This window comes from Notothenia rossii (assembly GCF_949606895.1).
Source record: "Notothenia rossii genome assembly, chromosome: 9".
Classification (NCBI taxonomy): Eukaryota; Metazoa; Chordata; class Actinopteri; order Perciformes; family Nototheniidae; genus Notothenia; species Notothenia rossii.
This window is the reverse complement of record NC_136907.1, coordinates 44,986,135-45,014,110: the sequence shown is the minus strand read 5'-3', so window position 1 is coordinate 45,014,110 and position 27,976 is coordinate 44,986,135. Positions and strand designations below refer to the sequence as shown.

Here is a 27,976-nt window from a genome sequence, read left to right as displayed (position 1 = left end):
TGTATTTATTTTACAGTTTAATTATGAGTGGAAGAGCACAGTTGAAATCATTTTTATTAAAATGTCTATAAAAGCATTTACTAAAACATCAATTTATTATAAAAAAAGACAGAAGTACTTCTGCTCATTGCAGTCAGAACGTGTTGATATTTCTCTCACCATTAACTGCTACATTTAGTGTTTCTTTAAAAAAATTACCCGCATCTCATAAAAAGCCTGCAGTTGGTTAGTTTTACAATAATACAAACCGTAGATTCACAAGCAAAACATATTTTTATCTGACAATAGCTAGACACAGACACCAATGTTTCAATTGTGTGAAGGCACAATCATTAATATTGAATGAGTCTTTATTTTGAAATTAGGTCTATGTTTTATATCAGAGTCTGGTTGAATATTAGAGCATTATTTTTTCTCGGCTCACTTTTTGGGGATATTTAGATTGAATCTAAATATCACCTTTTGATCACCGTGACCACTTAATGCCGTGTTAATAGTACCATGTTGTAAAGCAGCATCTTAACCTCATGCAACACTGTACACGTGATGTGAACTGGCCTGGAAATAACCCTGACTCTACAGCTTGGTGCTGTGGGGGGGCGCTGACAGACCGTCTGCAGCAGCAGCCCAGGTGGGACTGTCTGTGTTTGTGGTCTGGTCTGGGCCAGTTGGCTCCTCAGAGGCCGACTGCAGCCTGTTTTTGGCGAGGTACTGGCTGCAGGAAGAGAAGGTGTGGTAGAAAGTGGAGGAGAGGCCGGCGATGTCCGTGGAGATGTAGGGAATAACCTCTGGAGACGCCTGGTTATAGTAACTGACCTGGAGAAAGATACACATACATGGTTAGGTGTTCCATTATATCTACACTGAACACAAATATAAAGGCAACTCTTTTGTTTTTGCTCACATTTTTCATGAGCTGAAATCAAACATCTATGTACACAAAGGGCCTCTTTCTCTCAAATATTGTTCACACATTTTTCTAAATCTGTGTTAGTGAGCACTCTTCCTTTGCCGAGATAATCCATACACCTCACAGGTGTGGCCTATCAAGATGCTGATAAGACAGCAGGATTATTGCACAGGTGTGCCTCCGGCTGCTCACAGTAAATGGCCACTGGATGGATTAACTCAGCAAAGGAGAAGTGCTCAGATTTAGACACATTTGTGAACAATATTTGAGAGAAAGAGGCTTTTTGTGTACATAGAAAAAGTCTTAGATAGAAAACTGGGAGCCAAACATTTTATATTTCTATCAGTTTATTCACCCATGATTAACCATATTAAACTAGTTTTTGTCTCACCAGGGACATGTTGTCTTTAATCTCCAGGATGGTAAAGCCAGCACACAGAACCTCTCCTCTGTTATATCCTTCAGTGGGGGGGTGAGTGGGCAGGGACACTGAGCGCAGTGCGATGACGTAAGGGTCTCTGAGGGGGAAAACACAAGAAACTGTTGGAGTGATCTTGGCCAGGACCTCCTTCTTAACACTTTAACTTTTTAGCCTCCTTGTTTCTCTTTGGTTGACCTAGGTGAAGGAAGATTAACCACCTCCACTATTCTTTGTTGAAACCCTTTTTTGCATACCTTTCCTTACAGGTGTCCATGGTCGCGTTCCCTGTAATACTTTGACCTAAATTGTCAATTTTCCTATCGTCACTTCTTACCCCATTAACAGAGAATTTTTTTCTCAAGCTGAACCTAGTAAAGGTGGCCTTTTCGTTTAACCTTGACATTCTTAATTCCAGTTTGTGAAGCCTTGTTTTTTTAACCTAGTACACACACAATATGCTCTTAACATTAAATACCATAATGATCCTTTTCTGATTACTTTACTACTACATTATATAACAATATATTTCGTGCAACATATCCTACAACAACAAAGCGACAGTAAATTCTGAAAGATAAGGGGTATGTGACCTTTGACCTGTCATTTAGCCATTCAGTGTACTGACCCGCTGCCACACGGCTTCCTCTTGGAAGCCAACAAGATGAAGTCTTGAATCCCTTCTCCTGGTTGGGCTGAAGTCGGGGAACCCACCCCCCCCTGACGCACTGAGGGGGTCACCACTCGATACAGGAAGTCATCATCATCCACCCGGTATATCAGCTCACAATTCCTGATGTAGGGAAGGAAAGAGAGGGGGATGGGAAATAATAATGACTATATTGTTAAAGTCATTGTAATATCATTTAATATGTATTCATAATTTTGCCAAGAGTTACATTTAAAAATGAATATCATGTCTCTACGATAAAATTGAAGCTACAGCCACTCTCCTTTAGCAAAGCATAGCATAATGACTGGAGTTGGGTGCAAACAGCTAGCCTGACTTTATACCAAGGTACAAAACTAACATACCAGCCCCTGAAAAAGTTCAATGATTACCAATCCATGCAAAAAGGGTTTTTGTATGCCACACAGCACTTAACTCTTTCTTACAAAAATAATTAAGATTCATTTAAAGTAAAATGTTGTTTTGTTGGAGAGTATAACCTTGACCTGGTCCCTGAACCTTTTTAAAGATGACATCTATTGCTCATTTTCAGGTTCATATCAGTATGTAGTGTCTCTACTTTAAAGGTTCCTCTCCTGCTGATGTTCAGGTGTATATCAGTATGTAGTGTCTCTACTTTAAAGAGCCCTCTCCTGCTGATGTTCAGGTGTATATCAGTATGTAGTGACTCTACTTTAAAGAGTCCTTTCCTGCTGATGTTCAGGTGTATATCAGTATGTAGTGTCTCTACTTTAAAGAGTTCTCTCCTGCTGATGTTCAGGTGTATATCAGTATGTAGTGACTCTACTTTAAAGAGTCCTCTCCTGCTGATGTTCAGAGTTATATCAGTATGTAGTGTCTCTACTTTAAAGAGTCCAGACCGGCTGATGTTCAGGTGTATGTCAGTATGTAGTGTCCCTGCTTTAAAGAGTCCTCTCCTGCTGATGTTCAGGTGTATATCAGTATGTAGTGTCTCTACTTTAAAGAGTCCTCTCCTGCTGATGTTCAGGTGTATATCAGTATGTAGTGACTCTACTTTAAAGAGTCCTCTCCTGCTGATGTTCAGAGTTATATCAGTATGTAGTGTCTCTACTTTAAAGAGTCCTCTCCTGCTGATGTTCAGGTGTATATCAGGATGTAGTGTCTCTACTTTGAAGAGTCCTCTCCTGCTGATATTCAGGTGTATATCAGTATGTAGTGCCTCTACTTTAAAGAGTCCTCTCCTGCTGATATTCAGGTGTATATCAGTATGTAGTGCCTCTACTGTGACATGTCTCCATGCTTTAATGTTCAAAAAGCTCTTTATTGTTCTCATACTGCCTGCACTGCAGCACCTCTTTTCCCCCTCTGTCTGAAACCAGAGCCCATTATGCTCTGATTGGTTAGCTGGCCGGCTCTGTTGTGATTGGTCAACCGCTTAGAGATGTCCCGGCCCTTAGCCTATCACGTACAATGTGTTGGAGCCCTAGCCAGTTGAAGTCCAAATGTTACACAGTGATGTCACTATGTTACAGAAGTAAACAAAGGGGTCCAATGGAGGCGTTTCAGGCAGGGGGGAAGTGTATGGGAGAGAAACCCCCCCTGGAGGGAACACAGGCACACTACAGGGTAGAATAGGACCTTTTCAAACTTAGTAAAGGAAAACACACCTCCTCCAAGGCACTTAACATTTACAGATTACATTTGACACTGGTTTATTATCTGGCAGGCGGTACCGCAGCATCCGGACTAAAACCACCAGACTCAGAGACAGTTTCATCCCACAGGCCATTAGACTATTAAACACCTGAACTTTGAAACAACATCATAACATTCATCTGGCTGCTACTTAGAAATTATGTATCTAATATATCATTCCAATCACTTGTATATAGACTCTTATTGCACTATTTTTCTTTTTGTATTTACATGCACTATTTTTTCTGTTTTTCTGTGTTATTGTATTGCACTGTTGGAGGAGCCTGTGACCTGAGATTTTCATCGTCATAACTACACTGTAGCTATGAACGCATGACCAATAAAAGCCTTGAACCTTGACATTTCAAAGATTTTATTATTGGACTATCCACATGAAGTGTGACCTGTCTTTCTATTTGGAAACACTTTTATAGCTGCTTTCCAGAAATGAAATTCCAGACGAATACAACAAACATGGCTCAATAAATGTATGATGTTATGTTCATCCGTTCTGCACTGATTATACAATCAAACCAAAGTACACTGTGAGGATTCATCACATTAAACGTCTGAGGATCTTTTTGTGCAAAAATGTGTTAGCCATATGTACACTACTTATAAACCCAGACCTTTATATAGATAGTGGTGCAGTGATGACAGATTTTGTGGGCTGATCCAGAAGTTAGCATCACAAAGGCTCCCTCAACTAAAAGCAACGGGAATTTTCAATTACATTTTGGAATACTGCAGAACATTTTTTAGAAATGTGGAAGCTTGTGTGTGTGTGTGTTCTAGTGCCTCTCTGACTCTGGTGAGTGTGTGTGTAAGTGCGTGCGTACTGATAATGTGGGTCCCAGCTGGGCCGGTCGCTCAGCTCTGCCAGCAGCCTGAAGGCTCTGTGAGCAGGAACATCAACCTCTGACTCCACCCTGAAACTCAGCCTGGACTTATGCTCCAGGGTGAACAGACGGACCTGAACACAGATCAACCTGTGATCAGACAAACAGCTCCTCATTGGGGGACAGAAAAAGATCATTCTCGTAAATGAAACAGAACTACTCGGGTACCTTGTCTTTCTCAGAGCTGAGGCGCCAGTTTTTTCTAGCAGCCAACATCTTCAGAGCGGAAACATTGTTATAGCTCAGATACACCTGGACACACACACACACACACACACACACACACACACACACACACACACACACACACACATAAATATTCTATACAGTACAGTATGAAATTCAACCTGCAGATCATTTCTCACAGTCAACATTACGTCTGTTTGTTAAGGTAGAATGCAGATGATGAAGTCTAGAAGTGTCCATTTTAATGTAGTATTTTAACATGCAATGAAACAATACAATTCCCAATGAAAGCATCAAATAGTATCTGAACAAATGTGCCTTGTGCTTGATCGGTAGACTGTCAGTCAAAAGCAAGGTACATGAATTTAAACGCGCACATGCTTTTAACTTGTTCAGTAGGCCTAGTAATAAAAAGCTACATTTTATAAATGGAAAACTTGTGTGGCCCTTGGATCATGAATCATTAATACCGCTCTCTCAAAAGCTCCAAGACCTTTGATCCTGATGTCCGTTGTTATTAGTGTGTTCTGTCTCCTCTGAATGTAGATGAAGCAGCTGTTGCTAAAACTGATCTCTATAGTACACCATGTGCATATGCTTCCGAGAGTATTCTAATTGATTTTGTATAATTTAAAGTGTGTATTCTTAGATACTGTTCTGAATATATGTATTTTCTATTGTGAATATGTATATATTTGTTTTTAATGTTTATTTCATTTTATTTGTATTCTATTTTTAACAAATGTTGTAATCCTTGTACAATGACTGTCATGATCTATCTATGTATTTATCCAACAACCACAAAGAGGATACTGAATCAGTACACGACAGCTGGATGGAAGATTTCAAAGGTCTTATTAACGGTCCATTTGATCTTATCTGTCTCTATGAAAAACATCACACATGTGAAATGCATTTCCATTGAATTCAAATTGAAAATGATTATTATTAGGTTTTTGTTGTTAAGAACTGAATTGTTTTTCATTATAAAAGAAATATTCTATGCCAGAATATATTCAACTGCCCTGACAGTGTTTATTTAACCTCATAATGCACAACCCTAAAAACACTGCCATCAGTCTTCACTGTGTTTAGGTGTACTTAATGAGCAGGCTTCACCATAGAAAGCTGTTTCAATAAAAGGCTGTCTGGCGTTGTGATTGGACAGTTGGTCATTGTTTCCATTGGTATCAACGATGCATGTAGCTTTTTGAAAGAACAAATCCTCAGCACCTCTTCATTAAACCGATAAGAGTTCTTTGGATCCAGTGATCTACGCTGCTCTCTATGTGATTACATGTAATCTGGTATGCAGGTCTCCCTTGAAAAAGAGATCTATGATCTCAATGGGACCAATCTGGTTCAATAAAGGTTTGAAATGAAATGAATGAATGTAACAATACTTAACAGCTCATTCAGTTATATAAGACAAAACAACTTTGTCATCAAATGTCACATCACATGTATATTAGTTCGCTTTATCTTGTTTGTATTTGTTTTTCTCACTGCACTTCTTGTCCATACAGCTACATTAATGCAAACTCCTTTGAAAGACATCATGATCTGTGTGTTCTGGGTCTGAACATTTCTAAATGCAGGTTAAATGTTCAGAAGCTCAGTCTCTGTCATGTTCTGCTGACTAATGGTTATTTTGTGGGGGAATAAAACATTCCCAGAGAAAGACCATACTGGTGATCCAGTAGTGACGTTGTTGACCAGTTAGTGGAGGTCAATAAACAATAAGCTGTGCCGTCTCAAAGTACAGCCAGCAAGCTGGTGCTGTTTTCTGGCCCTCTCTCTCTCTCTGAACACCCATTCATCTCCAGCTGTGGACATGTGTGTTGATCTGTATTGCATGTGTAACTGATCACAGCACATGTCTTTGTTGCTGATCCTCCTGAGTGGTTCTGATCACTCACCTGGTTTCTGGGGTCCCAGGGCACAGACAGAGGGGCCTCGCCCTGCTTCTGGGAAATGATGTACTTTCTGAAACAACAAGGAGAGAAATAAGAAGAAGACATTTCTAAAAACATTGCTCTTAACAGGAACACAAATATTTGACCTGTCCAGTCTGATCTTCTTCCTGGCTATGGCCTCTTGAAACCTCCTCTCCCCTTCCTGTGAGTGAAAGACACATTCTCTTTAATTTAATAGCTAAATTCCTCTGTCCATCTTCTCATGGACATCCTCCTTTCATATTTAGGCTCGAAGTAGGCATGAGCCTATTGTTTTTTATTAAGAGGCTTTGTGTATTATTTTAGACATATTATCGTCAAAAGGGGTAATTTACTTTAGAGGCTTCTATCCCTATTATGGGTCAAACTCAACATTTACTACATTCCCAAAGACATCGTTAGACGATGACATCATCAAGCTTTTGTCTTCTAAGTTGCTTCGTACTTGATTGTTTTTTTGTTGTTATGATGTGCATTAAATGATCCCAAAAAGCTTGGGATACATCAAAATAAGTGCACAAAGTTAACCTTCTTGCCTGGACATTGAATATTGTCCTGTGCTTACTGTTGCCCCAGAAGCAGTTTATTTTGAGTTCAATTTCTTGTTTTATTTCTTAATGATTTAGACGATTTAAATGGGATGATTTTTTTTGTCATGTTATTAGTCAAACCTTATAATGCAGTTCACTCACCAGGGGTTCGGGTCGTATCCGTGGTAACGTACAGAGCTTCCTGTGGTCGTCGAGCACCTCGAAGGTCATGAAGGCAGAGTTAATGTGTCGGTTGGGCCCCGCCTCATGGTAGGCTTCTGCTCGCACCCCCACCTCCATGCTGCAGCACCAGAGACACACATCTTTAGAGTCTACATCTTAATACTGAGCTGGTGGTCTACTTTCTCTACATAAATCAGTCTTGATTCATCTCATCTGATCTCTTCTGTATGTTGCAGTAGGATTGTGATACCTGTTTTTGAAGGCGTTGTTGACGATGGCCCTCAGGAGCAGCCTGTCTCCCACCTGAGAGGGTCCTCTGAAGGTGAACATGTCGATGGTGCGCAGAGTCGGGTGAGCCTGACACAGACGGCTGCACCACAGAGAGAGGGGAGGAGAAACCTATAACCCTAGTGCAATCTTGTGTGTGTGTGTGTGTGTGTGTGTGTGTGTGTGTGTGTGTGTGTGTGTGTGTGTGTGTGTGTGTGTGTGTGTGTGTGTGTGTGTGTGTGTGTGTGTGTGTGTGTGTGTGTGTGTGTGTGTGTGTGTGTACCTGGCAGCAATTGTAGCTACATTGACCATCCAGGCCATGATCTGTCCTCCAAATGTATTCACCTGGTAGTTAGATAAGCAGACATTTTGATTTTTTATTTGATTTATTTTGAACGTGTAAAACAATAATACAAAACATTATTATTATTATTATAATAATAATAATGAAATGAAACAAGAGAATTATGATACTCTACAAACTTAAGCAGTATCAAATTGACTTACAAATGATATATAAACAAATGATCTACCTAATTACACATCCGAAAATGAAATGATGATGCAGTCAACTTATGCCTACAGACTATAATGGCAAAGTACTGAGGAAATATAGAGGAAGGGTTATCAAATCCTTTGAACAAAATGTAGTAGACACTTATCTAAAGTGTCTTACAATACTGCAAATAACATGAAGATACAAACTCAGAACAATAAACCTGTGTTGTATTAGATTTTTGAGCAATTACACAAAACCAACATTTTATATTGAAGGTAAAAAGACAAAGAAAAACATATAAGACATTTCGGATTATAGTGGCATCAACAATAGTATACATTTCCAGAAAACAGACGGTAAAAGATAAAGATGAGAGGCACACAGAAAGATACACAAACAAACAGACAATAAATACAAAAATAACCTGATGGTTAGCATGGGGGGGTAGGACCAGCTCAACACTCTCCACTTTGGTCTTATCTGCTGCCACCGCATTACCTACTGCAGTGTTGTCAGCTAACGCACGCACGCACACACACACACACACACACACACACACACACACACACACACACACACACACACACACACACACACACACACACACACACACACACACACACACACACACACACACACACACACACACACACACACACACACACACACACACACACACACACACACACACACACACACACACACACACACACACACACGTTAAATCACAAATACGTTAAATAAAATGCAATATTTAAAAGGATATGGTTTGTCTTATTATTTATTTTTTCCAAAGATCGTCAGATTCATAATGATTCTTCCTAACTTCCCTCCTCTGTCTGTAGCACTGAACTCCTCCACTAACAACGTAGCTCTTTAAAATCCGCTCTGATATCCATAGTTTATCTGCAGCTGACCACTCTGTAGTGCGTTGTGTTGAGGAAGTGAGTATTTGTGGCAGCGGGGCGGGGTGTGTCTAAACAGATTTGCATGCCTTATTGCAAGCCCAGTGTTTCCAGAATGTGATTTGAAACATATTCCCTCCCTTCTTCAGGGTTTTTAAATCCTGTTCTCTGTATTTAGACTCGTATTCTCCTTCAAAGTCTAAACCCACTGCAGTATCTCTATCAGGGGAACAGCTACCCTTAATGTGTTCTTCTGTATGCTGTGGTGTTTATCAAGCCTACCCTGCAGGACAGACCCGTGGGAGAGCAGATCTTTGATGATGTCATCGTGTAGCATCCTGACCCTGCGTCTCTCAGCCGCCACGCTGTACTCCACCTGCTCCTTCTCAGTGTGAGGCACCACGGGCTTCAGGATCACCTGGGAGGAAATGATGGTGAGGGTGTCTGCTTAGTGTTTGGAAATTCTTTCAAAGTTTAATAAAAATGACTTGAAAATCTGTGAATGAATTTTGCTTTTCAATAATGATTTTGAACTGTGTAGTCAGTATTGTAGCAAGTTTCCACTGACGACATCACACACAATCCTGAAAGCCAAGAGGGGCATTAAAAAGGAATTTAGTAAAGAGTGGTTCGGGAATGAGTCCTTTAACCCAGAAAGGAGTCAGCTTTTTACCACTTCGGTTTGTAGGTACTGTACATGTATTGGATTAGATGCCTGAAATAATGTATGTGGTTAACACAATATATTTGTATGTGTTGTGTGTCAGTAAATACACCCCTGGTGAAGTTCTGGAGCTTCAATGTGTCCTAAAAATGGCGGTTGGAAACAAGTGACTAAATGATAATACTTAACGTCATTAGCCCCTTTAGCTTAGAGGTGGTGCTGCACAGCCATGAGGCCGTCGTTCACTTTGTTTATAGGCTGACGGTATAGCCTTACCTTTTTGCCTGTGTTTGAGCGCTGGGTAACAAAGGTGGCAAAGGCGTGACAGACCCTCCAGTGCCGATCAGAGAACAGATCCTCACAGCTGACCTGCACGTCCACCTGGCAGGACACAGAAACAGAATAATTCTACTTCTACAACTGAAATCAGTTACTTTGGAGCTAGACAAAGCCTTTCAGTTCAAGTTTATATATAAATCCGAGCCGTCAGGGCCCTCTGAGGAACTAAGATATTCTACAAAAATATATTTTAAAACATTTTTAATTTCTTTTTTATATATTTAAAAAAAAAAAAATGTAGTTATATTTTTCATTAGTTTTACCAAAATAACTTGATTTAATTGTATTTAAAATAACATTTCAAAAGAAATAAATCCTTTGAATCTGCCTATTCAGTTTCTGTTTGAATGTGAAAGGCTAAATCAAAGAAGCTCCTTTAGCTAAGATAGGAGCTGAGTGGCGGTCCTGCTGTAAATTCACAGAGGGCCCGCTAAAGAGAGGTGAAGTCCCGCCCATCTACTTCCGACCCATGGGTCCTTATTTCGGAAAAATGATGTATTGAAGTCAATGGGGAGAGAAAGATTATCTTTCGATCCCGTTTGAATTGTGCCACGAATTACACATATGATGTTTGTCAATCTTAAGAAATCATTTCCATGTCAAAAAAGTCACAGTTTGTCGTAAAACTGCTGAAATATAAGAATCCCGGTCCCGCATGCTGGCTCTTACGGAACCGACTAATTCCCCTTGTGTGCATGTACAGCTCTCAACATGCCCAGACTTGTAGTGATTTTCACCTCTTTTAATACTTTTCGCCTGATTCTGAAAGAAAGAAGTGAAATGTGCCAACGTGACGGCCGTCTTGGTGTGTGGTGCGAGACGGGAGATGTAGTTCATTGAGCGGTTTCACACAAAAAAAAGTGTTACTTTACAGTTTTACGACACATTTTTATTTTTTTGACTTGCAAAATGATCTTTTAAATTGACAAACATCCAGTGGCGGCCGGCCCATAGGGGCGCTAGGGGCGCCGCCCCCCCTCTTCCCACATGTTTGATTGTCATTAAAAATAAAAAAAATTAAAATATATATACTTTAAAAAAGCTTTTTAAAAGGCAAGTGGATTTTGGCAGGCAGTGAGTGCGGAACAACGATTGAACGATAAAAATAACGGCTCTCACCAAGTAGGACTCGGTCCCCCTTGTTCGTACCAAAGAGCCGTTCAAAAGAATCGGCTCGTTCGTGACCGACACATCACTACTGTCCTCAGCGGTTCTCAAACTGTGGTCCGCGGAAAAAAGCTAAATGAGAGCGACACTATTGCGGTAAGCATGTTGTAACTTCCGGTTGTTGTTGTCATCTCCGGGTATCCCGTGTGCCTGTTCTGTTGCTGATAGCTTATTATCTTAACTTAATCGATCGTTTTAAAACTCTTGATCACGGCAACTGCCTGATGTTGTAATCACACGTTACTACAGCTTAAGCACTCACAAACTCTCCTTCTCTTAGCGACTGTAACTCCACAGTTGCCTACACTCTTTTCGGGTTTGCTAACGGTAGCTACTTTAGCTTGATAGCTAGCCATGGCTCTTTCCCCACCCTCGGGTGCTATTTCCTGCTCTAACTGTCTCATGTTTGGTTACTTCCCTACCTCCTTTACTGGTACCGATACATGTGTTAAATGTAGTATAGTTGTTAGGTTGGAGGCGGGAATCATAGCCATAGAAGCCCGGCTCCGCATCTTAGAAAATAACTCAGCTACAGTAAAGCCCATGTTAGCCGGTGCGGACCGGCAAAAGGTAGCTCCTCTTAGCCGTCCCCCGGCAACTCCCGAGCAGCAGGGAGATTGGGTGACTGTTCAGAAGGGGCATAACGCGAAACCCGCAGGTCCCCACCAACCTGTTCACGTATCTAACAGATATTCCCCACTCAGCGAGACACCTGCTGAGAAACCAACTCTGGTTATTGGTAGCTCTATTATGAGACACGTGAATTTAGAGACCGAAGTCTCCACAGTCACATGCATTCCGGGGGCCAGAGCGGGCGACGTTGAGGCGCATCTTAGACTGCTGGCTAAAAATAAACGTAAATACAGTAGGATTGTTATTCACGTCGGTGGTAATGATGTTCGTTTACGCCAATCAGAATGCACCAAACTTAATGTGGCGTCGGTGTGTAGTTATGCTAAAACAATGTCGGACACCTTAATCTTCTCTGGTCCCCTCCCCAATCTGATCAATGATGACATGTATAGCCGCATGTTATCATTTCAGCGCTGGTTGTCTTGGTGGTGCCCAGCAAACAATGTGGGCTTCGTGAATAATTGGACAGCCTTCTGGGGAAAACCTGGTCTGATTAAGAGAGACGGCATTCATCCTACTTTGGAAGGTGCAAATCTCATTTCGGCAAACATTTCAGGGCTTTGTGGACTTAATCCATGACAAACTGGAGTTGAGACCAGGAGGCAGAGTCGCAGTCTTACACGCTTCTCTGCGCTCTCTCCTAGGCAGTCATCCATAGTTTGTCGGGGGACATCTTACTTCTTCCTTCTCTCTGTCTATACCTGTGTACTCTCATGTTCCGATTAACCCAGCTTCCCCAAATGTCTTTCTTTTTGGTGTCTATATACGCCGGGATCCGGAGTCATGGATGATCCTGCGGTCCTGTGTCATGGATCGCGAGTCCTGGATCTTGAGTCGTGGCTGTGGTCCTGGATCATAAGTCCTGGATGGATATACTCGTGGATTCATCTTCCTATTATACACACATGCATTTCCAAACATTTGGTCTACCTATGTTGCAAATGTATTATCTTTTCAATTTACACACGGCATCTATTGCACGTCTGTCCGTCCTGGGAGAGGGATCCCTCCTCTGTTGCTCTCCCTGAGGTTTCTCCCATTTTTCCCTTTAAACTGTGGGTTTTCTCTGGAAGTTTTTACTTGTACGATGTGAGGGTCTAAGGACAGAGGGTGTCATATTGTCATACTGATATTCTGTACAAACTGTGAAGTCCACTGAGACAAATGTAACATTTGTGATATTGGGCTATATAAATAAACATTGATTGATTGATTGATTAAATAAAATCCACTTTTTATTATCAAGGATTTTTGGGGACCACCTCATGTGACTTGCTCTATCGAAATCAGTCGCATTGACCCGAAGACACATTTTGAGTTGTATACACTGTTGGAAAGAGGAGATTCCTAGCTTTCTAATGATATCAGACAGTGGGGTAGTGGTCGTTGGGCTCATCTGACATTTATGAGAGAAAATCTCTAATGTCCGAGTGCAAGTGAATGTACCACAAGACACGAGCCTTGTAACCCCACCCCCGGCCCTGGCGCGAGCGGAAATATGATTGGCGGCGATTTCATTTGAACGGGACGGAGCAAAACGAGAAGCATCCGGACTTACTGAAGGAATGAGGTATTTGCAGTCTACAATGACAGAGAAGAGACTGTCAAGTTTGGCTGTACTCAGCATTGAATCAAAACGCACTAAAGCTTTGGATCTTAATCAGTTTGTGAGGCGTTTTGCTGAACAGAATGGTAATCGCCGCATCATAACAGTGATAGGAATAATATGATTGTTAATATTACATATTAATTCAGACAAACATCGATGAGACAGTTAAATAATGTGCTTATTGCTGCAGTCTGCATAGATTTGGTACCCCTGGTCTAAGAGTGAAACAAACTAATTCAGTTATTGATCAGGTAAAATGCATTCAAGTATGTCTGCCATCTTATATATTTCTATTTAAGACTTTACTGATGTGCCAAAATAATGTCACCTAATGTTATTCAGTTAAAATATTATATGACTGCGATTAAATCAGGATACTTCTGCCAGGGGATGCCACCACTCAAAATCTCCTGCCACCCTCTTTCCAACCCATGAATATTTTTCTAGATCCACCCCTGAGTAGGCTATATTTTTCGTTACGTTTATTTAATAAGTTAATTTCAGGACAACTTTGGGAATGTTGTTTGTTTGTTTTGAGATTTAAATAGATTTTGAAAGTAGAGAGAGAGAGAGAGAGAGAGAGAGAGAGAGAGAGAGAGAGAGAGAGAGAGAGAGAGAAAAGCAGCGCTGTCTGCTTAGTTGCAATACTGTAGCTCAAGCCTTTATGCAACTTAGGCCTATACATTGTTTATGTTACTTATATGCCTGTGTGTCCATGGTTTTGAGTCTGTGTGTGTTGAGTGCAGCGCCGTCTGCTTTTTGCAGTATAGTAACTAAAGTAGGACTAGCATACCGGGAGTTTTTTTGTAGACCTGTCTGCCCGTTTTGTGAGTGCACTGCGCGCGTGCGCACTTGTGGCATTGTTTGGGGTGACCTCATTAAAATAGCGTCCACCGTCCTCTTTGAGAAACATACACAACGCAGACAGACACCGGTCACAAAAGTAGGCCATCAGATATAGGCTTCAATTTACTTTTGATTGTCTATAATTAACAATAAAAAAATATCGGCGTTTTAACACTACGTTTATATATGTAGCAGAGTTCCCGTTAGCCGGTAATTACCGGACTACGACCGGTAAAATATGCTGAAGACCGGCAAATCTAAATCTCTCCGGTCAAGTGTCCGTTCAAAGATAATTGCCGTTTAGCGCAATACCACATCAGTGGCGCAACTTGCGCCACTTATGTGACAGACAAGAATAGTCAATTCTAATGTCTAACACTTAATATGGAGAAAGAGATGTCCTGTATGGGTTGATTGTGCGTTGATCTGTTGGTAATGCCTCGGGGTTCCGGTGGGCATGTAAACAAATGCATAATGTTGCACTATACTTTGCGGCCTCACCCGGTTGCATAGCAACGCTTATTGTTTAGGTGTCTTTTAGCAGGTAGTCCTATCATTAGCTAGAACTAGCTGGATCTGATCGATATGGACATACACACGAGTAAAGTCTAATCTGACGGGAGAGAGAGATCAGCTGCTGCTGACGAGTCGACACGCAGCTCTGCATGATCACATGCAGCGGTGAGTGGAACAAAACACACACTTCAGGTTAGAATATCACACCTAGCTATTTTAATTACCTCTCAAACTACCGTAACCAGTGCTTGAATTGGGCCGGTACTCACCGGTACGCAGTACCGGCACTTCTGATTTTTGTTTCATATGGGTGTAGTCTCTTTATTTCCCCCTCAAAATGCACCAGATTGATGCATTTAAGTCCAACATTTAAAAAAAAATCTTACCGGGGGAGCATGCCCCCAGACCCCCCTATAGGATTTGAGGCCCGGCCCCACTGTTCCCAAACAGATTTGCAATTTTTTTAAATAGTAACCCATCTCCATATGTTTCTTTTTGGGTAGTAGATTTAAACTAGAGGGCTATCACTTTGTGCAGCAACGCTATTGACAAATAAATCCAGCAAAATGGCACAAAAAACTGGTAGTGGCCTCAGGGACGAGGAGTCATTTAACCAGCCAGTAGGAGTCAAGCTTTACTTTCTTTTATATCCATAAAGAAAAAGTAAATCTGTTTACAGTTGTTTCATTACGGATGTTGAGAGGTATCCATATATCTCTTCATTTTGCTCTCAAATTGCACCAGATTGATGCATCTAACTTCAATATTTTTTAAAAAATGTTCCCGGGGGAGCATGCCCCCGGACCCCCCTAGACTAGAGGGTGTCAGGTCCACTCCCCACTTATAAAAATAGCACTTTACCACTGCACCCCCTCTAATCTCAGATGCACCCTGAGTCATTTTGTTTAAGTACAGTGAGTCTTTCTAAAATATACAGTAAAGAGACAAACCCACCAGCATTATAGGATATACTATGACTTTGTGCCAAATACTTGTTGCTGATTTAGAGTACTGGCACCTTTTTTATTCCAATTCAAGCACTGACCGTAACTAGTTATAGATATGTTTAGTTTTACTGTCGGATCACTCTTTACTGGTCCGCGAGCTGCTACTGACGGGCTGTCAGGAGAGGGAGCTAGCGCTCCGTTTATTATTCCCGTTTTATTGTAAGTTACTGTTCACTTTTGAATAGTTAATCTACTATAATTAGTTTGTTTAATATCGAATCATATCAATTTGTTTTAAAGCACAATAAATAACAAAGAAGACCTGTGACCGGCACTTTTCTCATTTAGTCCGGAAGATTTAAACTTTAACGGACATGTTGACCGGCGAAAAAATATTCTAACGGGAACTCTGATATGTACTTATTTTGCATATGAGGTGGTCCGCGAAAATCCTTGATAATAAATAGTCCGCAATAATTTGTCCGCATAAACAAAAAGTTTGAGAACCCCTGCTCTACAATACCAACCCAGTCTCACAAAAAAACGTGTAATAACTACGTTGGTCCACAACGTAGGACGTGGTATTTCTACAAAAACGGCTCTGAAATCCCTACGTTTTTTACACCATTCATTCCAATGGCTGGCGTCTATGTCACGTGATCTTCAAATTTCTCCCTGCAGAAAAAAAAAACATGGCAGAACTTCGTTTTATTCTCAGTGGAAAATGCCTATTTTAAAGTTAATTAGTTAGTTAGTTAAAATGCGTTTTGATGTCATTTGATGCGAGAAATATGAGTTGTTATTTCAGATCATGTGTGCAGTGGATGTACATGATCTTTAGTTTGCTAGTTATTATGAAGATTGCTTCAGGAAATTGTGCCCATACAACGTTTTCATTGTTACCAAGGTGGTTGCTAGGGACGCTGCTATCGATATTATTTCTGTTATGTTGTGTAACTGTTTAATGGTGTTATCTTTATTGCTACCCCCTTCCCGTCAATGTATAGTGTTGTTCCACAGCGCAAACGTATTAGTTTAACAAAATCTGCATCTAAAATTGTGGCATAGATACGTTATTTTCCCCTGTGCAATTCTCCAACCCAGTCTCACATCTCACATCACATCGTCATAAACAAATACCGGAAACAGACCGAAAACATAAAAAAATAAAATAATAATACTTTATTCCGAGTGTGCTTGCTTTTCTCTTTGAAAGTCATCACATAACGGCATTGTAATACAAGGTTCGGCTGCATTAAATATTACATATCTGCCGTAGTTCTCTATTTATAGAGCCTTGATGAGAAGACTTAGACAAACATGAGGAACTGCCGCCAAAACTGAAAACGTGACGTGGATCATAAATATATCAGCAATTAAACAACATCTTACATTTCTTTTCACACAATACGTCTCTTTGCAGGATCAACACTAATTCGGCTGACTTTTATATTTGATCCAATTGGTAGGCTGTATTTACACCATAAACGTGCACAGCTGATATAAAGGGACACCTAGTGGTTAAAGCATGTTATTGAATTTCATTATTTGTATTATTAGATATTAATAGGATCCCTATAAAGTATATTCATTATTCGTTATCCTCTACTAATAGTTAATTAAAGACTGTATATAATGACTATTTTGCACATCCCTTTCAAGATTTCAAGATTTTCTAAGGTTTATTGACATATCATATACACAAACGGTGTAGTTATGCAATGAATGAAAAACTTGGGTCGCAGGTTCCTCAATAGTGCATTACAAGACATCTATCAATATTTGTGCATACCTCCAGCAATGTTAACTATTTTGAAGCACTTATTTTAACTGATATTATACATATGTATTATACTCTTATAAGATGTATGTAGATATTTCATCTCCGGCCTTGTCAGGTATTGAACAATCAATAAATAAAGAACAAAGAATTATTAAATATAAAACACAGAATTTGTGTGATTATACTAAATGATTTACAGATAAACACCACTGCATATTTACAACTGTTACACATGCTGATGTAACGCAAATGTTTCCAACTTGGGATCAATAAAGTATATCTTATCTTAAGATGATCGATGGCTACTGCCATATTTGCAAAATTTGCTTCAGGCTTATCAATTAACAACAGGAGGGGTCACAGACATAAGACCAGCTGTTACATTAAATAAAGCTCTTCTGACCTTAGCTGTCATGTGGGTATATATATTAATGCTGCCCATTATGGGCACAAGCAATTTTCACCCATTTATTAATGATATGTTTTAAATTTGAGTGTTTGGGGTGGGGGAGGGGGGGACGGGGTGGACCCGTTCAAATCCAGTTTTGGACAGTCTGCCGTGGTTCCATCCTATTTCAAGTGCTGTTCGACGCTTGGCGTAACCCTCGGAGCACACTCTCCAATCACAGAGCTTGAGGACTATCACGGGGTATGTCAAGCGAAGCCGAGAGAATACTTACTTCCGGGTGTAATATTCTCTAAAGCAAATGAGCTGCTCCGACCGTCGGTCCTGACGGACTCCAACTTGTGTTTATTAATTAAACAAATAAATAAACACAAGGATAATTATGTGTTATTGTTGAGTAAATGGAGAATTGCACAGGGGAAAATAACGTATCTATGCCACAATTTTAGATGCGGATTTTGTTAAACTAATACGTTTGCGCTGTGGACCAACACTATACATTGACGGGGAAGGGGGTAGCAATAAAGACCATTAAACCGTTACACAACATAAATAATATCGATAGCAGCGTCCCAAGCAACCACCTTGGTAACAATGAAAACGTTGTATGGACACAATTTCCTGAAGTAATCTTCGTAATAACAAGCAAACTAAAGATCATGTACATCCACTGCACACATAATCTGAAATAACAACTCATATTTCTCGCATTAAATGACATCAAAACGCATTTTAATGGCGCCAAACTAAACTTAAAATAGGCATTTTCCACCGAGAATAAAACGAAATTCGTCAATGGTGGAGGCTTTTTTGTAGAAGTACTACGTCCTACGTTGTGGACCAACGTAGTTATTACACGTTTTTTTGTGAGACTGGGTTGACAATACCCACCCCAGCCTGTTGAGAGGCTGACATTTGGCAAGCAATTCAGAAGTATGTACTGTCATTCCACCTGACTCTGGCTGTCAGTGCTATGTTCCTGTGTAGCATCAGGATATTAAAACGACAGTTAGTTGTTAGAATGACAGTAAAACTCCAAAGCTAGCTGATGGTAACTAATGTCATTAGCTCTGTGAAAAAGAAATGAATTTGTAAACAGCTAAACATAGAGGAAGGTTTTATTTTGCATACACAGGGGAATAAGAGAAATAATAGTAAAGGCCTGTCACTTTCATGAGAGTCTGTCACCTAAAAATGTAAGGCTACTATTTCATAATTCACAGCAAGTAAGAACATATGTTTTGTTATAATTTGGTAAACCCAAATCCAAGGAATTTGGATTCCTTGGATTTTGGATTCCTTAGAATTTTAAAGAATCCAAGGAATTTCTAAACTAAATTGAATTATTTTAGTTTAAAATAAATGTTATTGTGTGCTGTATAATAGGTGCAATATATGTGCAATTTATACTTTTTAGTTTGAGTTTTTATAGCTACTGGCTGATAGTTCACATACCTTTATAATGCTGCTATTCTTTCTTCCTTCGCTCCTGCAGAGGCCCCTGGTAGACCCCCACACACATAACAACAACAGAGACTATAACAGGACCCCTGTCTTTCAATATATATTTACCGTAAGTAGCTGTGCAATTTATTCTACTAACTTGTTATACTTTCATCTGGCTGCTATATTGCTTGCAAATTAATTTGTCATTTCTAGTTTGTTATCTTTAATATGTTTGTTATGCTTGCTTCTTGAGTGACATATGAAAATATTAAGCTACCTTTGGGTCTTTGCTGTAACAATCGTACATTTCCCCTCTGTGGGACGAATAAAGGTATTCTTCTATACTACAATTGTTGTCCATGTTTGTTTACAAAGCGTGATGCGTTTTCTGACCTCCATGCTGGTGTTGAAGGCTCTGTTGACCTTCGCCTTGATGTTCACCACCTGACCGACACTGCACAGAGATAAAGGGGGAATGTATTTATAATATTCACACATGCACACAAGCAATCTGAACACATTAGGGATGTGCATCTCCATCACTGAGGCCGATGCGATGCGCATCTCGATACGTTGCCACGATACGATACATTAACGATACATTTGAAACACCATGCGATGCGATACGATACGATTCACCCCTGTTGCGATACAGTTCGATACGATTTGATTCAACATTATGCGATTCGGGGCGATACGATGCGATTCAACACGATGTAAAAATAATGATACTTCAATATGGTACGACAGAGGATTTTTGTTTTTTTCCTTATATGCAGCAAATCCTACATTAAAAAAAAAGTGCTTTACATATTTGGTACTGCACATCCCATCATGCCGTTTATTTTTGTACCTTTAAAAGCTCTCCAGAGTACAGTACAATTGTATAACACCTCAACGTTAAACAATGTAAGGATGCATTGCTCATGATTAACAATGGGCAAATAACAGCTACCATAGAGCAATGCCCATACAGCTGCCAGCCTGATGTGCTTAACACTCATTCATAGGCTAACTCACCAGTGAGCAGAAAGCAGTGGGTTCTATATGAACAATAAAGAATACAAATAACCTTTCACAAACAGGTATTTCATAACTGCTTACAGTAAGGAAAACATTTAAATTATTATTGGCCGTCACAGGCTGCTGTAAACTAACCACCACTCTCTCTGACAGAACACCTCACTGAGTGATTTAACTCATATGTCTAACTTTCAGGTTTCTCTTTTCAGCCGCAGACCCCATGTCGCCTCTTTATGTGCGTCGCTAAGTTCCTCGAACTACTTGTGTACTTTAAAGCGGCTCGGCATCGTTAACAATTTGCGAGCGATCTTTCAAGTTGACCGTCTGTAGTATATAGTGCCGCGCACATATACCATCAGGACGTTAATGATGGGGTGCGGCTGCAGAGTGATACTGTGTGTGTGCAAGTCCGCATCTAGGACGGATGTATGTATCATGGCTGTAGACCTGTTAAGTAATAAAGATACCTCATACAAAGGTCTACGGATACCTTATTACTCTCCATGACCTGCGGTCAACTATATAGCATAAAGGACTATTACACCGTCTTTCTTGAACAATCCAAAGTGTTGCCAAACGTTTGATTTGTAGGTATTTTTCGGTGCGCTGTGTTTCTCTTTCTCAACTTCCGTGTGTTGATAACTGAGACTCTCGGCCTCCGTAGTGGCGAAGAAAATATCAAAGATCGTCTCTGCTGAGCGTTGACAAGATGAGGGGATTTTATATGAATGAATCCTTTTTTTACCGATGCAAAGACGCTACGCAATTGATGCATCGCGAGTTCAACCCGGTTCAACCCAAACTGTAGCCGATGTGCACTCTTTCAACCGGTGCACTCGCATCTTGAACGTTTATGCCGGTGCACCGATGCGAATCGGTGAATCTTAACATCTCTAGAACACATACTTCCTGTTACCAGTGGTGGAATGTAACTGAGTACATTTACTCAAGTATTGTAACTTAGTTTAAATTAGAGGTACTTGTACCTTACTTGAGTGTTTTCTTCACCATTGAAAGGGAAATATTGTACCTTTTACAACATTACATTACATCCATCTAACAGCTTTAATTATCTTACAAATTCAGATGTTTGCATGTAAAGCTGTTTAATAATTGTGTTGAGTTTACAAAATATTATATATTGACAGTTTATCAAATAGGACGTTAAGTTATAAATTAAACTAGTCAATAGTTTACAAAATATTAGCTTTTTGAGAGAGTCAGACAAAATGTGTAATTATTATGTAAAAAATGATAAATAATAGTTTTGAGTGTTTTTGTAATTTATTTTAGATTGTTCTGCATTGGGTACTCTTAATTGTAAACCTTACAATCATTTTTTTATTCATTGCTTACTTTTACGAAATGTAATACTATACTTAATTCAGGACTTTTACTGGTAACCAGTGAGACAGTTTACAGTGAGATTTTAGTACTTTTACTTAAGTAAAGCATCGTAATACTACTTCCACCTCCGCCTGTTACCTGATGGTATGTTCAAAGTGGATGTCGTCCATGGATGCAGTGATGCAGGGACACCCAGCATGCCTTTCAGCTGCACATATCAAACACACACATGTGATCTTGTTCTAAATGTCTAGTCAGTTCTTACGCAGACTGTGGACACAAAAAAAGGAAATCATTTCAACACAAACCACATGACTAATATTTACTGAATCTATCTCTCTCAATTCAATGAAATTCAAAGGGGCTTTATTGGCATGAAAGTTAAACGAAACAATGTTGCCAAAGCATCAAAATAATTAACAACATTAACATACATTTCAAATGTTTACATATTATTGATATATATATATATACAGTGATACAATTACACTTCAACACAAGTGTGTGTGTGTGTGTGTGCGTGTGTGTGTGTGTGTGTGTGTGTGTGTGTGTGTGTGTGTGTGTGTGTGTGTGTGTGTGTGTGTGTGTGTGTGTGTGTGTGTGTGTGTGTGTGTGTGTGTGTGTGTGTGTGTGTGTGTGTGTGTGTGTGTGTGTTTCTTTGGGTGTGTGTGTTTCTTTGGGTGTGTGTGTGTGTGTTGTGGGGGGGGGGGGGTGTGCGTGTGCCATTTACTGTCCCTCAGGTTGTGGCATGCATATACATATTGGGCAGCAAGATGTGCCTTGTCTCCTTCTCCTAGGAGTATTCTCAGAGATGGGAGTAAGTCCTACATGTGCAAGTATCAAGCAAGTCCCAAGTCACTGTGGTGAGATTCAAGCAAGTCAAGTCATACGAAATTTGCATTTAAATCAGTTATAAGACAGTGGTTATGAAAATGGATTCAACCCACACTTTGATCTTTATTACATACACAGTTAATCATTTGAGCGCTATCGCTCTCGCTCTCGCTCTCTCCGTAATTACTTGTCTTCAATTTTATTATTTTACTAATGTGTGCTTTTATTTCTCTATATTTCATTATTTTGCATACTCTTTTTGACCCGCTATGCCACTTTTGCTGTAACTAAAAATGTCTCCGCTGCTGGACCTATAAAGACCTTCTGATTCAGATTTGACAAAGAATGATATGTTACAACTACTTTTGGATGTTTTTCCATGGTACTTTGCAGAGATGGGAGTAAGTCCTACATGTGCAAGTATCAAGCAAGTCCCAAGTCACTGTGGTGAGAGTCAAGCAAGTCAAGTCATACGAAATTCGCATTTAAATCAGTTAAAAGACAGTGGTTATGAAAATGGATTCAACCCACACTATGATCTTTATTACATACACAGTTAATCATTTGATCTCGAGAGAGAGAGAGAGAGAGAGAGAGAGAGAGAGAGAGAGAGAGAGAGAGAGAGAGAGAGAGAGAGAGGAGAGTGGAGAGTGACTGAGTGGACCCCATACTTCACTACCGTACGTACAGCGCAATGGGCTGGATCACACTATCAAAGATTTTGAGCCATATTTTAATTGGAATTTGGACATTATAAAATGTTCTCTTAATTGCATTTAGAGCTCTTCTGGCTTTTTCTGTTAGTGCATTCACTGCCATGTTGAAACTTCTTGATGCTGTTATGGTAAACTGGTATTTGATCTCCTGATCACACACACACACACACACACACACACACACACACACACACACACACACACACACACACACACACACACACACACACACACACACACACACACACACACACACACACACACACACACACACACACACACACACACACACACACACACACACACACACACACACACACACACACACACACACACACACACACACACACACACACACACACACACACACACACACACACACACACACACACACACACACACACACACACACACACACACACACACACACACACACACACACACACACACACACAAACTCACTCACTCACTCACCAGAGAGGCAGGCGCTGGAGTCGATCCATTTGAGCAGCTGTCCCACACTCAGCTCCTGGCGGTGGTTGCTGTGACAGGGCATCACTATCTGACTCATTTTCACCTCTGTCGGGTTGACACTTCCTTCTTCCTCTTCTTCTTCTTCTTCATCCTCCTCATCTTCCTCCTCCTCTTTCTCCAGATCACCTGACACTCTGGAACTCATCTTCAAGGCTGTGGAGGAGAAGAGTTTCTTAGGTTGAGATGGGTTTCAGAAACAGAATCAGAATTCCAAATATCTGTCCCGCAAAGGGGAAGTGTACATTGTAACAACAGCAAAAGTATGGTGCTGATAAAGTAAAGAGAATAGACTTACATATTTAATAATAAATTACAAAGTAGGCACACGTAAAAAAAGAAAATTAAGAAAAACACAATAAGTAAAAAAGAAATAGCAGATAAGTACATCATGGTAAAAAGTGACCAAATCAAATAAAAAAGTTAGCTGGTACTGTTTACTGATTGTGAATACATTAAAAATTAAGTTTTCAAATGTAAGGTCATAAGAGTAGCACCAACATCGTCAATACCAATATGTTATATCACTGCATCAATTTGTACACATTTTGATAACTCGTGTACTGGTTTTTTACAAAGTCAGGATGAATCTAAAGCTGTCACAAAAGGATATTAAGAAATAACATTGTGTTTTTAAAAGTCATCATGTTAGAATGTCATAGCACACAGCACTGTCTGTATATAATCTCTCATTTAATCTTTAGCAGCTAAACATGGCAAGGAATGTCCTACAAGTTTTAACCTTAACACATTTATTTGCAAATCTGAATATTTTACCAGCTGCCCCGACAAGATGTCAGCCTGCAGCAGCCTGGACACATAAGACAATGCAGCCCTGACAAAGACTTTAAAGAAAGCCTTCATCAGTCTGAGAAGGCAACATTTTTGTGTCATCTTTATCATATTGTATATGTTGTCAGTTTGTATGGCTGCTACCCTGGCCAGACGTTATCTCCATGGGACCTTGGTGTAAAATCGATGTTTTGACATTCAGATGAAGTTGCCTCTCAAATCAGGTGAGCCAGCCACCTTAGTTAGCCTGCACGCTGTGCAGATATAAGGCCGGGTCAGGCTGCAGAGTATCTGCCCTTTGCTTGGGTGAGGGAAATAGTAAGAGCTTCCATAGGAATGGTAAGCAAACATTTGGCATATTTTACTGTGTGTTTATAACTAACTTTACTGTGCAGTTGTATAAAATATAGGAATAATTATAAGACTAAGTATCTACAGATACTTGAATAAGAAATATTCTGCTAATTTCCAGGTTCCTATAAGTATTTTGTGTCTCTGCTGTGACATGTATCCATGCTTTAATGTTCAAAAATACAGGGATGTTAGTCTTTGTAGACCATTAACATGCACAAAAACCTATAAAACACACTACAGGAAAAGGAAAACCCCCAAAACATAATAGGGCCTCTTTAATATTTGAAAAAATGTCTTGCTTTGATGGAATTGTTTGACTATCCGACAACATTAAATGTGATCTAAGCTTTAAAAGACAATGTCCTCAATCCATGACATATCAGGTCACATGAGTTGAGTGAATACATGAGGGTTGCACACTCATAGTCAACAATGTCGACATAAAGAGGTTTACAGCAACAGCTTCCTGTAAAATGATTCATTTAAAACGGAATGCTTCAACTAGTTTCTACTAGAACCCACAGAAAGCCTAAATATTTAGAGACTTTTTGTGTTGACATGTTACCAGAGGTGGATGAAGTTAAGATGATTTACTTAAGGAAAAATAGCAATACTGCAATGTAAAAATAATGTTACAAGTCAAAGTCCTGCGTTCATAATTCTACTTAAGTAAAAGTAAAAAAGTATAAGCATGCAAATTGGTTATTTGCTTATTCATTCGGGTGTTGCACTTGGTAAAGGTGGGGTTAATTTGAATTACTTTATACACTGCTGGGTAGCTTAACCTATAATAATGTATAATAATGTATCAATTTATATTTAGGATTGATAAAAGGCAAAAGGTACATAATTTGCCTTCAAGATGTATTGAAGTAAAAGTATAAAGTAGCATAATGTAAGTATCTCCATTATGCATGTTACTGTAATGTGGCATGGATCACAAATGGGCCTTGTTCCGTAACGTCAGTAAACGCAGCATTGCAGCAGGTCCTAAGTTAGTGTTAATATATCCTTTCTGAAAAGTTTGCGCTTCTATCTTTATACACGCATTCTGACTCCAACTGTTGATGTGACTAGACCGCACACAGTTCTGAACACACTCCAGACAACTACTGCTGTTATTTTCATGAATAACAGCAGCGCCCTGCAGAGACATGCTACTCTCATAACGACAAAGTAACGTGACTGCGCACAAGTCATGACTCCGCTCTGCAACAGCGAACTTCCAAACATAACCCCGTTTAAGTTATCTTATAAGTAAAACTAGTGCTAGCTACTCGAGTGAATACGGATTAAAATGACATTCAAGCAGTTTGAATTTGACATAAGCCCACTTCACACGACTGTAAACAAATATGTGTTTTACTAACCTGACAGCGAGCTGTAGAAGAATCAAGCTGAACGTTGATAACGTGATGTTAGGCGATAAACAAGTGCTGTTCCGGTAATACCTTTCAAGATAAAATGACTTCACTAAGACGACACATTTTCAAATGTAGTGTTTGATTGGTATACATGAAATACATACTATTTGTAACAGTTTAATACCCAGAACTAGAGCTACAGAACTAATGTGTTTCTAGAAGAAGAAGCCATTTAAAAGTTAAATATTTATGATGTGGGTCCTGAGTTGTCCAAACTTTATGCTGATGCTTAATGTAATTTAATTAACGTTATATCAGTGCTTTACTACAAATGAGAACACACCAACTAAAACATTATACAGTGGTGTAGTCTACTTGATACGCTGGTATACGCCGTATACCCACTAGAAAATGCCAGTGATTTCCGTATGCCCTCTTAAAAATGAGCGATGATACGTAACAACATCATTTTGTGACTTCGCTTTCACGCTTTCGCCCCCTTCTGTGTTAATACTTTTGGACGTCTGGGGTTTTCCGTCGCCTTTGGCCTGTTGCTAAGCAACAGCAACACACTTTGTTCGGCTCTGACAAACCCCACGTTTCTCTAACGTTATCAGAATTTGATCCTTCCATCATTCAAGTTCGCGGAGCGCTAAACAGGAAGCAAACATGAAACGAAAACAGACGAAAATATTTTTATGTTTTCCGAAGTTTTCCCCTATTACCACTACAGAAGAAGAGCCAGGTCAGGCGGCTGTCCTAAAGGTGACAGAGAACGAGCCCGGCGCTACCGCAAATTTACCCGGTAAGTGGAATTAGCATGGTTATCATTAACGTAACAGTAGCTGGAATGTAAGAACAGGCATCCTTGGTTAGAGTGGAGGGACAGAAAGTTAGGTAAATGTCAGCACACATGCAAAGGAAAGCTGATCTAAACAACAGAAATTCATAAAGTCAACGACTATTGTTGGAGATTTGGAGGATGTTGAAAACCAACCTCGTCTCCGCGTGTCGTTTGATAAGCTGGGTGAATTCGTGAAAAGGAAGGGATTAAGAAACACCAGAATACAAGTTAAACAATAATCTTGCTTTAATGATAAACAGTAACGATACAAATACAAAGAAATCACGAAGCACTCTGCAGAGTACTCCGGGCTCAGGTTCTACCACCGTGTGAGACAGGTCTCAGGAACGGCCGGTGAAAAACAAGAGCGCGAACCAAAGGAAAACACAGTCTTTCATACTAAAACACAGGAGGAGGAGGGGTACGTGCTTTCCCCCAGAGGTCATCTTATTGGCAGAGACCAACACATGGCCTGTCGCACCCAATCAGTGCGACACAGCAGCTTGTAGCCAGCACACACACATCCCGTTTATGGCCCTTTGTCCCTGAGTCCATCTTCCCCCCTTCAGGTTACCACACACAAGTTAAAAGTATGTTTTAAGATATAGTTGTTATAGTTGGCTAAATATACGTAATACATGTTAATTACTTTCATATCAATAATAACGAGGAACACATTACCTATGCTCTCAAGCAGTAAAAAGTACCGCACACTC

The 27,976-nt window shown here is 39.9% G+C and overlaps 1 protein-coding gene across 1 annotated transcript; it reads right to left on the bottom strand.

Annotated features, from left to right (window-relative positions):
• Positions 1-36: 36 nt before the first annotated feature.
• Positions 37-26,501, bottom strand: LOC307018892 (acyl-coenzyme A thioesterase 11-like). The gene is made up of 17 exons (XM_079649391.1): positions 26,423-26,501; positions 23,850-24,062; positions 21,964-22,033; positions 19,849-19,909; positions 10,040-10,144; positions 9,382-9,517; positions 8,619-8,710; positions 7,979-8,040; positions 7,679-7,798; positions 7,408-7,546; positions 6,823-6,878; positions 6,680-6,746; positions 4,743-4,826; positions 4,515-4,648; positions 1,957-2,121; positions 1,302-1,428; positions 37-816 (listed from the first exon to the last, which is right to left on the bottom strand). The coding sequence occupies exons 2-17, from the start codon at positions 24,052-24,054 to the stop codon at positions 577-579; spliced, it is 1,863 nt and encodes a 620-aa protein (XP_079505517.1). The 5' UTR covers positions 24,055-24,062; positions 26,423-26,501; the 3' UTR covers positions 37-576.
• Positions 26,502-27,976: the final 1,475 nt, after the last annotated feature.